The following is a 12,335-nucleotide window of genomic DNA, read 5'->3' on the forward strand; positions in this document are numbered from 1 at the left end:
GCATTTATGTAAATTTTTCTAAGCAACTTTTCATTTTAATTACATTACTTAATTACATTGCATGCTTTTATAATTTTCTAAATGGCTATTAGTATGTTACTTTATTAGTACTTTGGGTATGGTAACATGATTTTCTAGTGGCCAATATTATGAAGTAGTTGTTAATATTTTTCATTTGAAATGTAAATGCCCTTAAAAATGACTGCACAGATCAAGAAATAGCATAGCTAACACTGCATTTTCTTTGGAAGCTGTAGCTTGTGTGGGAGAGATGCAATTCTTTGTCCATAGAAAATTGTACATCCACTCTGGCTATTTGAGAGAACAATTTATACTTTATTAACAGATTATGATAATCAATAACTTTGACTCTTTGCCTTTGTTAGTTTTTAATATTGGTATGCTTAATTTTTTTTTTTTGGCAGGTTTTCTTTAGGTGATGCTAGGAGGCCTCTTCATGAAACAGCAGTTTTGGTAGAAGACGTGGTACACACACAGTTAATTAATCTGGTAAGAGCACATATAATCTTATTTGATGTTTCTCCATTCTGCTTGGGATTGTAACCCAATACTTGTTTTTAAAGATTGTATTTACATTTGAAATTCTTTATTTTGTCTGCTGGATTGAGGTGTAATTTACATAAAACAAAATTTTACCACTCAAAGTACATAATTCAGTGAGTTTTGACAACTGGATACTGTCCTGTGATTCTGAACACAATCACGGTATAGAACATTTTCATCATCCAAAAAAGTTCTCTTGTGCCTCCGGGCAGTTAGTACTTTCCCCCCTTCCCTGACCCCCTGGTAACCCTGAATTGTTTTCTATCACTATATAAGTACAATTTTTCTAAATTGCTTTTCAAAACTTTTCTGTATTTCATTTTAGACTTATAGAAGAACTGCACAAATAGTACGTAGAATTCTCAGATACCTTTCATCCTCCTCTGTTAATATCTTAAGTAACCACAGTACAATTATCAAAATCAGGAAATAACGTTGGTATAATATTTTTAATGAAATTACTGACCTTATTCAATTTCCATCAGTTTTCTTTTTAATGTTCCTTTCCTGTCCCAGTATCTAGTCTGGGGTAACAATTCATAATTAGCTATCTTGTCTTTGTAGTCGGCCCCTTTCTAGGATAATTCCTCCATCTTTCCTTGTTTCATGGCCTTGACACCTTTTTAAACATACTAGACAGTTGTTTTATAGGACGCTCTTCCTTTTTCAATCTGTCTGATGTTTTCTTATGATTAGAACGTGGCTGTGCATTTTTGCCAAGAATACCACAGAAGTAATGAGTCTTTCTCAGTGTGTTGCATCAACATGGTCATGTTCTTGATGTTTTATTTGTGATTTTAACCTTGATAAATTGATTAAGGTGGTATATACGCTGAATTTTTTCACTGTAATGAAGTTACAAGTTTCTTCATTTTGTAATAAATATCTTGGGGGAGGTATTTTGTGTCTCTGCAAATATTTTCCTTCTCTAAAAATTTGTGCCTATTTATTTTACCATTCATCAGTTGATCTTGTCTGAGACCATTATGACTGTTGGTATTTGCCTAATGGTGTTGTTCTGTTTCCTGCTTTCCTTTTATATTTTTTAATTGCAGTTATTCTTAAAGGAATATCTATCCTTTATCACCATTTATTCAATTTTTAATGTATATTTGTATGGACTAATGTATATTTAAATTTTATTCTTAAGATCACTATGCAGTAATATCATTATTTATTTTTATTGCTTACGTTGTTATAGTGTTGGCCATTAGGAACACTGTCATGTCCTTTTCCCATTTGTACATCAGGTTTTTGATCCTGTGTCCCATATATATTAGAGATATCAATCCTTTGTAGTATATGATACAAATACATTCTTTCAGTGTGTGAGTTATCTTTTGACTTTGATTTTATGACTTTTTTTAGACATACAAATATTTTAATTTCAACAGAGCCAAATATATCAACCTTTTATTGTCTTAGAATTTTGAAAGATAGTTAAGAAAGTCTTACCTTATGCTGAATTTGAAGAGGAATTCACCCATGTTGCCTTCTGAGACTTGTATGGTCTCCTTTTTAACATTTAGGTCCTTAATCCATTTGTAGCTTATTCTTGTTATCATGTGAGATGTGTATCTAATTTTATCTTTATCCAAATGACTACCCAGTTATGCCATCATCTTTTATTAAAAAGTGCACACTTTTCCTGATGATCTGAGATGCCTCCTTTATCATATATTAAATAAGCATATTTGGGATTTATTTATGATTTTATATTTATTGCCAGTGTCTTATTTTTCTATGCATGTGATAATACATTTTAAATTATATAGGTTTTATGGTGTATTTTAAAGATTATTACAACTAGACTCCTTGTAGTTTTTCTTTGTGTGTGTTCCTGGTTATTCTTGTATGTTTATTTTTTTATCTGAATGTTAGTATCAGATTTTCCTAGCTCCATAAAATAGCTTTTTGGTGTCTTTATTGAAATTTCATGAATCTATAAATCAGTTTAGAGAGAACTGCATCTTAAGAATGTTGACTCCCATCTAAGAATAGGGAATGTCTTTACCTTTTTTGAAAACCACTTTTGTGTCTTTCATGAGTGTTTTAGCATTTTTTTTCTATAGGCTTCACATATTTATTACATTTATTCCTATGTATTTGATCTTTGTTACTACTACAAATGGAACATCTGAAACTGAAATACATAAATCTACAGATTCAAGGAGCTGAGCCAACTCCAAGCAGGGTAAACCCAAAGAAATGCATGTTAAACTGCTGAATACAAAAGACATAAATCCTAAAAGCACCCAGATTCATTACCATAAGGAAACAATGACTTGAAAGACAGCAGAATTTTCATTAGAAAACATGGAGACTAGGTCTAAAATGAGCCTCTTGTAGTCAGCATATAGATGGATTGTGTTTTTTTATCCATTCTCATACCCTATATCTTTTGATTGGCGCATTTACATTCAGAGTGATTATTGAGAGATATGAATTTAGTGCCATTGTGTTACCTGTTGAGTTGGTATTTCTGGTTTTGTTTTCTGGCCCTTTCTAGTCTTTGTTGCTTTTGGTCATTTTTGTCTCCACTCACAGTCCCCATTAAAATTTCTTGCAGGGCTGGTTTAGTGGTCATGAACTCCTTTAGTTTATGTTTGGTAAACTCTTTATCTCTCTTTCTATTTTGAATGACAGCCTCGCTGAATAAAGAATTCTTGACTGCATATTTTTCCCATTCAGCACCTTGAATATTTCCTTCCACTCCTGTCTGGCTTGCCAAGTCTCTGTGGACAAATCTGCTGTGAACCTGTCTTCCCCTGTAAGTTAAGGACCTTTATTCCCTTGCTGCATTGGCAAGCGAAGTCAAACTTTCACTATTTGCAGATGACATGATACTGTATGTAGAAAACCTGAAAGACTCCACCAAAAAAATTGCTAGAACTCATACGTGAATTCAGCAAAGTCACAGGATATAAAATCAAGAAATCTGTTGCATTTCTATATAACAATAAACGAAGTATCAGAAGAAGAAATCAAGGAATTGATCTCATTTGCAGTTGCACCAAAACAATAAGATACCTAGGAATAAATCTAACTAAAGAAGTAAAAGATCTGTACTCTGAAAACTACGGAACACTTACGAAAGAAATTGAAGAGGACACAAAGAAATGGAAAAGCATTCCATGCTCAACGATTGGAAGAACAAACATTGGTAAAATGGGCTACCGAAAGCAATCTACATATTTACATCAAAATACCACCAGCATTTTTCACAGAGCTAGAACGAACAATCCTAAAATTTGTCTGGAACCACAAAAGACCCCAAATAGCCAAAGCAATTCTAAAAAAGAAAAACAAAACTGGAGGCATCACGATCCTGGATTTCAAGCTATACTACAAAGCTATAGTCATCAAGACAGTTATGGTACTGGCACAAAAACAGACACACAGATCAATAGACTAGACTACCAAGAAATGGACTCACAACTATATGGTCAACTAATCTTCGACAAAGCTGGAAAGAATATCCAATGGAAAAAAGACAGTCTCTTGAACAAATGGTGTTGGGAAAACTGTACAGCAACATGCAGGAAAATGAAACTGGATGACTTTCTTTCTTACACCATACACAAAAATAAACTCAAAATGGATTTAAGACCCAAATGTGAGACAGGAAACCATCAAAATCCTAGAGGAGAACACAGGCAGAAACCTCTTTGTACCTCATCCATAGGATCTTCTTATTAGGCATGTTACCCCAGGCAAGGGAAACAAAAGCAAAAATGAACTATTGGGACTTCATTAAGATAAAAAGCTTCTGCACACCAAAGGAAACAATCAACAAAACTAAAAGGCAGTCTACAGAATGGGAGAAGATATTTGCAAATGGCATAACTGATGAAGGGTTAGTATCCAAAATCTACCAAGAACTTATCAACTCAACACCCAAAAAAACCCAAATAACCCAGTTAAGAAATGGGCAGAAGACATGAATAGGCACTTTTCCAACAATGACATCCAGATGGCTAACAAACACATGAGATGGTGCTCAACATCACTCATCAGGGAAATACAAATCAAAACCATGATGAGATACCATCTTAACACTTGTCAGGATGGCTAAAATTAACACAAGAAACAACAGGTGTTGACAAGGATGCAGAGAAAGGGGAACACTCTTGCACTATTGTTGGGAATGCAAACTTGTCCAGCCACTCTGGAGAACAGCATGCAGGTTCCTCAAAATGTTAAAAATAGAACTACCCTATGATCCAGCAATTGCACTACTAGGTATTTACCCAAAGGATACAAAAAGACAGATTCAAAGCGATACATGCACTCTGATGTATTATCAGCATTATCAACAATAGCCTAACTATGGAGAGAGCCCAAATGTCCATTGACTGATGAATGGATAAAGAAGATGTGGTGTATATATATATACAATGAAATATTACTCAGCCATCAAAAATGGAAATTTTGCCTTTTGCAACGACGACATGAATGGAGCTACAATGTTTTACGCTAAGTGAAATAAGTCAGTCGAGAAAGACAAATACCATGGTAATATGATCTCTCACCCACATGTAAAATTTAAGAAAGAAAATAGATGAACATATGGGAAGGAGAAAAAGAAAAAAAGGAAAGCCATAAGAGACTCTGAACGATAGAGAAAAAACTGAGGGTAGATGGAGGCAGGTGGGTGGCAAATGGGCTAGATGGGTGATGGGTATTAAGGAGGGCACTTGTTATGAAGTGCACTGGGTGTTATATGTAAGTGAGGAATCACTGAATTCTACTTCAGAAACCAGTACTGTACTGTATGTTAACTACCTGAAATTTAAATTTAAAAAATAATTAAAAAAAAAAAAGAAAACATAGAGACTAGAAGGAAATACAAGTTTTAAATACTGGGTAAAGAATTTTCAGTTGGCAGTTATTTTTCTCTAACTCTATATTCACATGGCCTTCTCTCCTTTGTCCCTGTGTCTCTGTGTCCTTTTATCTTAAAAAAATGATCAGATATTTACTGTTTAGTGTATTAAATCTATACACGCTGTTATCTTCACATCACAGTGTTGTAGCTTTTCCTTTAAATGCAATTAAAATATAGTAGGAAGTATTATAATCTTTTACATTTACCCACATATTTACCATTTTCCATGCTCATCATTTGTTCTTATAGGTATAAATTGCCATTTAAATAATTTCCCTCAGCCTGCAAACACTAACATTTCTAATAGTACAGGTGTGCCAGTGATGAATTATCTTTAGTTTCTACATCTGAACGTATCTATTTTCACCTTTTTTCTTGAGGTGTATCTTTTCTATATGTGGAATTCTAGTTGCTAATCTTTTCATTTTAGCTATGCAAATGGGCCACTCCAGTGTTTCTCAGCATACATTAGTTTCTGATGACAGGTCAGCTCTTACTCATTTTTTTTTTAAAGATTTTATTTATTTATTTGAGAGAAAGAATGAGAGAGAGAGCACATGAGAGAGGGGAGGGTCAGAGGGAGAAGCAGACTCCGTGCCGAGCACGGAGCCCGATGCGGGACTCGATCCTGGGACTCTAGGATCATAACCTGAGCCGTAGGCAGTTGCTTAACCAACTGAGCCACCCAGGCGCCCCAGCTCTTACTCATTTGTTCCCATTTGTAACATGTCATTCTCTGGCTCATTTCAAGATTTTCTATTTATTGTTGGATCTTAGAAGTTTGATGTATGGAGGACTTTCTTCATGATTATCTTGCTTGCAAGTTTGCTGAACTTGTTGGATCTGGAAACTAATGTTTTCTGCCAATTTGCAGAAGTTTTTGGCCATTATTTTATGTTTATGTTTTTCATTCTTCGATTTCAATCACATGTGTGCTGAACCATTTGTTATTGTTTCACAAATCTCCGAGAGCCTCTGAATTAATTTTTTTTTCAAAAATTCTTCCTCTCTGTTTAGTTGTTACTTTGTTTGGCTTTGTAGTTTCTACTGATTTATCTTTTTTTTTTAATTTTTTTATTGTTATGTTAATCACCATATATTACATCATTAGTTCTTGATGTAGTGTTCCATGATTCATTGTTTGTGCATAATCTACTGATTTATCTTTAACTTCATGGATTCTTCTGTAATCTTTTTTTTGTGTGTGTGCCAAATCTCTAGCTGTATGGGGATTAAAAGCCCCTTTATTTGCCTTGAACCTAACAGTTTCCAAGGTACCCTCTTTTTTTTTATTTTTTTATTGTTATGTTAATCACCATACATTACACCATTAGTTCTTGATGTAGTGTTCCATGATTCATTGTTTGTGCATAACACCCAGTGCTCCACGCAGAACGTGCCCTCCTTAATACCCATCACCAGGCTAACCCATCCCCTCACCCCCCTCCCCTCTAGAACCCTCAGTTTGTTTTTCAGACTCCATCATCTCTCATGGTTCCTCTCCCCCTCCGACTTACTCCCCTTCATTCTTCCCCTCCTGCTATCTTCTTCTTTTTCTTTTTTCTTAACATATCTTGTATTATTTGTTTCAGAAGTACAGATCTGTGATTCAACAGTCTTGCACAATTCACAGCGCTCACCATAGCACATACCCTACCCAATGTCTATCACCCAGCCACCCCATCCCTCCCATGCCCCACCACTCACCAACACTCAGTTTGTTTCCTGAGATTAAGAATTCCTCATATCAGTGAGGTCATATGATACATATCTTTCTCTGATTGACTATTTTACTCAGCATAACACCCTCCAGTTCCATCCATGTCGTTGCAAATGGCAAGATTTCATTCTTTTGATGGCTGCATAATATTCCATTGTGTATATATACCACATCTTCTTTATCCATTCATCTGTCGATGGACATCTTGGCTCTTTCCACAGTTTGGTTATTGTGGACATTGCTGCTATAAACATTGGGGTGCACGTACCCCTTCGGACCCCTACATTTGTATCTTTGTGGTAAATACCCAGTAGTGCAATTACTGGATCGTATGGTAGCTCTATTTTCAACGTTTGAGGAACCTCCATACTGTTTTCCAGAGTGGCTGCACCAGCTTGCATTCCCACCAACAGTGTAGGAGGGTTCCCCTGTCTCCGCATCCCCACCAACATCTGTCGTTTCCTGACTTGTTAATTTTAGCCATTCTGACTGGTGTGAGGTGGTATCTCATGGAGGTTTTGATTTGGATTTCCCTGATGCCGAGCGATGTTGAGCACTTTTTCATGTGTCTGTTGGCCATTTGGATGTCTTCTTTGGAAAAATGTCTGTTCATGTCTTCTGCCCATTTCTTGATTGGAGTATTTGTTCTTTGGGTGTTGACTTTGATAAGTTCTTTATAGATTTTGGATAGCCCTTTATCTGATATGTCATTTGCAAATATTTTCTCCCATTCTGTCGGTTGTCTTTTGGTTTTGTGGACTGTTTCTTTTGCTGTGCAAAAGCTTTTTATCTTGATGAAATCCCAATAGTTCATTTTTGCCCTTGCTTCCCTTGCTTTTGGCAATGTTTCTAGGAAGAAGTTGCTGCGGCTGAGGTCGAAGAGGTTGCTGCCTGTGTTCTCCTTTAGGATTTTGATGGACTCCTGTCTCACGTTTAGGTCTTTCAACCATTTGGAGTCTATTTTTGTTTGTGCTGTAAGGAAATGGTCCAGTTTCATTCTTCTGCATGTGGCTGTCCAATTTTCCCAACACCATTTGTTGAAGAGACTGTCTTTTTTCCAGTGGACGTTCTTTCCTGCTTTGTCAAAGATGAGTTGACCATAGAGTTGAGGGTCCATTTCTGGGCTCTCGATTCTGTTCCATTGATCTATGTGTCTGTTTTTGTGCCAGTACCATACTGTCTTGATGATGACAGCTTTGTAATAGAGCTTAAAGTCCGGAATTGTGATGCCGCCCGCTTTGCTTTTCTTTTTCAATATTCCTCTGGCTATTCTAATCCTAATTTTAGGATTATTTGTTCCATTTTTTTGAAAAATTTGGATGGTATTTTGATGGGGATTGCATTGAATGTGTAGATTGCTCTAGGTAGCATTGACATCTTCACAATGTTGGTTCTCCCAATCCATGAGCATGGAACGTTTTTCCATTTCTTTGTGTCTTCTTCAATTTCTTTCATGAGTATTTTATAGTTTTCTGAGTATAGATCCTTTGCCTCTTTGGTTAAATTTATTCCTAGGTATCTTATGGTTTTGGGTCCAATTGTAAATGGGATCGACTCCTTAATTTGTCTCTCTTCTGTCTTGTTGTTGGTGTATAGGAATGGCACTGATTTATATTCATTGATTTTATATCCTGCTACTTGACTGAATTCCTGTATGAGTTCTAGGAGTTTTGGGGTGGAGTCTTTTGGGTTTTCCACATACAGTATCACATCATCTGCAAAGAGTGAGAGTTTGACTTCCTCTTTGCCGATTTGGATGCCTTTGATTTCTTTTTGTTGTCTGATTGCTGTGGGTAGGACTTCTAATACTATGTTGAATAGCAGTGGTGAGAGTGGACATCCCTGCCGTGTTCCTGACCTTAGGGGAAAAGCTCTCAGTTTTTCCCCATTGAGAATGATATTGGCTGTAGGTTTTTCATAGATGACTTTTATGATATTGAGGTATGTACCCTCTGTCCCTATACTCTGAAGAGTTTCGATCAAGAAAGGTTGCTGTACTTTGTCAAATGCTTTTTCGGCATCTATTGAGGGGATCATATGATTCTTGTTCTTTCTTTTGTTAATGTATTGTATCACATTGATTGATTTGTGGATGTTGAACCAGCCTTGCAGCCCAGGGATAAATCCCACTTGGTCATGGTGAATAATCCTTTTAATGTACTGTTGGACCCTATTGGCTAGTATTTTGGTGAGAATTTTTGCATCCATGTTCATCAAGGATCTTGGTCTGTAGTTCTCCTTTTTGATGGGGTCTTTGTCTGGTTTTGGGATCAAGGTAATGGTGGCCTCATAAAATGAGTTTGGAAGTTTTCCTTCCATTTCTATTTTTTGGAACAGTTTCAGGAGAATAGGTATTAATTCTTCTTTAAATGTCTGATAGAATTCCCCTGGGAAGCCATCTGGCCCTGGGCTTTTGTTGGGAGATTTTTGATGACTGCTTCAATTTCCTTAGTGGTTATAGGTCTGTTCAGGTTTTCTATTTCTTCCTGGTTCAATTTCGGTAGTTGATACATCTCTAGGAATGCACCCATTTCTTCCAGGTTATCTAATTTGCTGGCATAGAGTTGCTCATAATATGTTCTTATAATTGTATTCCTTTGGTGTTGGTTCTGATCTCTCCTCTTTCATTCATAATTTTGTTGATTTGGGTCATTTCTCTTTTCTTTTGGATAAGTCTGGCCAGGGGTTTATCAATCTTGTTAATTCTTTCAAAGAACCAGCTCCTAGTTTCGTTGATCTGTTCTACTGTTCTTGTGGTTTCTATTTCATTGATTTCTGCTCTGATCTTTATTATTTCTCTTCTCCTGCTGGGTTTAGGCTTTATTTGCTGTTCTTTCTCCAGCTCCTTTAGGTGTAGGGTTAGGTTGTGTATTTGAGACCTTTCTTGTTTCTTGAGAAAGGCTTGTATTGCTATATACTTTCCTCTCAGGACTGCCTTTGCTGTATCCCAAAGATTTTGAACAGTTGTGTTTTCATTTTCATTGGTTTCCATGAATTTTTTTAATTCTTCTTTAATTTCCTGGTTGACCCATTCATTCCTTAGTAGGATGCTCTTTAGCCTCCATGGATTTGAGTTCTTTCCGACTTTCCTCTTGTGATTGAGTTCTAGTTTCAAAGCATTGTGGTCTGAAAATATGCAGGGAATGATCCCAGTCTTTTGGTACCGGTTGAGACCTGATTTGTGACCTAGGATGTGATCAGTTCTGGAGAATGTTCCATGAGCACTAGAGAAGAATGTGTATTCTGTTGCTTTGGGATGGAATGTGAAGTCCATTTGGTCCAGTGTGTCATTTAAAGTCTTTATTTCCTTGTTGATATTTTGCTTAGATGATCTGTCCATTTCAGTCAGGGGGCTGTTAAAGTCCGCCAATATTATTGTATTGCTGTCAATGTGTTTCTTTGCTTTTGTTATTAATTGCCTTATATAATTGGCTGCTCCCATGTTCGGGGCATAGATATTTACAATTGTTAGATCTTCTTGTTGGATAGACCCTTTAAGTAGGATATAGTGTCCTTCCTCATCTCTTATTACAGTCTTTGGTTTAAAATGTAATTTGTCTGATATAAGGATTGCCACCCCAGCTTTCTTTTGGTGTCCATTAGCATGGTAAATGGTTTTCCAGCCCCTCACTTTCAATCTGGGGCTGTCTTTGGGTCTAAAATGAGTCTCTTGCAGACAGCATATCGATGGGTCTTGTTTTTTAATCCAGTCTGATAGCCTGTGTCTTTTGATTGGAGCATTTAGCCCATTTACAATAAGGGTAACTTTTGAAAGGTATGAATTTAGTGCCATTGTATTGCCTGTAAGGTGACTGTTACTGTATATTGTCTCTGTTCCTTTCTGATCTGCACTGCTTTTTGTCTCTCTCTTTGCTTAGAGGACCCGTTTCAATATTTCTTGGAGGGCTGGTTTTGTATTTGCAAATTCCTTTAGTTTTTGTTTGTCCTGGAAGCTTTTTATCTCTCCTTCTATTTTCAGTGAGAGTCTAGCTGGATATAGTATTCTTGGCTCTATATTTTTCTCGTTTAGTGCTCTGAAGATCTCATGCCAGTCCTTTCTGGCCTGCCAGGTCACTGTGGATAGGTCTGTTGCCAATCTAATATTTCTACCATTGTAGGTTACATATCTCTTCTCCTGAGCTGCTTTCAGGATTTTCTCTTTGTCTTTGAGACTCGTAAGTTTTACTATTAGATGTCGGGGTGTTGACCTATTTTTATTGATTTTGAGAGGGGTTCTGTGCCTCCTGGATTTTGATGCCTGTTTCCTTCCTCACATTAGGGAAGTTCTCTGCTATTATTTGCTCCAGTATACCTTCCGCCCCTCTCTCTCTTTCTTCTTCTTCTGGGATCCCAATTATTCTAATGTTGTTTCGTCTTATCGTATCGCTTATCTCTCGAATTCTGCCCTCGTGATCCTGTAGTTGTTTCTCTCTCTTTTTCTCAGCTTCTTTATTTTCCATCATTTGGTCTTCTATATCGCTGATTCTCTCTTCTGCCTCATTTATCCTAGCAGTTAGTGCCCCCATTTTTGATTGCACCTCATTAATAGCCTTTTTGATTTCAACTTGGTTAGATTTTAGTTTTTTTATTTCTCCAGAAAGGGTTTCTCTAATAACTTCCATGCTTTTTTCAAGCCCAGCTAGTATCTTTAAAGTCATGATTCTGAACTCTAGGTCTGACATCGTACTAATATCCGTATTGAGTAGGTCCCTGACTGACGGTACTATCTCTTGTTCTTTTTGCTGAGGTGATTTTTTTCGTCTTGTCATTTTGTCCAGAGGAGAATAGATGAATGAGAGAACAAAATGCTAACAGGTTAACAACGTCCCCAGCAAATATACTCTATACAAATCAGAAAAGGCCTTCCAGTAAGTGGTCGCTTCTCTGTTCAGAGAGTTGTTCTACTCTCCTTTTCGATCTCCTGTTGAGTTCATAGGTGTTCAGAATGGTTTGATCCCTATTCAACTGAATTCCTGAGACCAGACGAAATCCAGGTCTCCTACTCCTCCGCCATCTTGCCCCACTCTCGATTCTTCTGTAATCTTTAATCTATTTAGTCAATCTGATATATTTTTTTTTTAAGATTTTATTTATTTATTCATGAGAGACAGAGAGACAGAGAGAGAGAGGCAGAGGTAGAAGCAGGCTCCCAAGGAGCAGGGA

The 12,335-nt window shown here is 36.6% G+C and overlaps 1 protein-coding gene across 3 annotated transcripts in view; it reads left to right on the top strand.

The window, feature by feature from the left end:
* The window catches only part of SUPT3H (SPT3 homolog, SAGA and STAGA complex component), a 548,140-nt gene that overhangs the window by 281,671 nt on the left and 254,134 nt on the right, over positions 1–12,335 (top strand). For all 3 annotated transcript variants that reach the window (XM_028097860.2, XM_088023956.1, XM_028097856.2), the window contains one exon: positions 426–510. In XM_028097860.2, coding sequence (XP_027953661.2) covers positions 426–510 — 85 coding nt within the window. The remainder of the gene's footprint in view (positions 1–425; positions 511–12,335) is intronic.

This window comes from Eumetopias jubatus, unplaced genomic scaffold (assembly GCF_037043125.1).
Source record: "Eumetopias jubatus isolate StellerSeaLion01/CBP00866 unplaced genomic scaffold, mEumJub1_p1.0 scaffold_6, whole genome shotgun sequence".
Classification (NCBI taxonomy): Eukaryota; Metazoa; Chordata; class Mammalia; order Carnivora; family Otariidae; genus Eumetopias; species Eumetopias jubatus.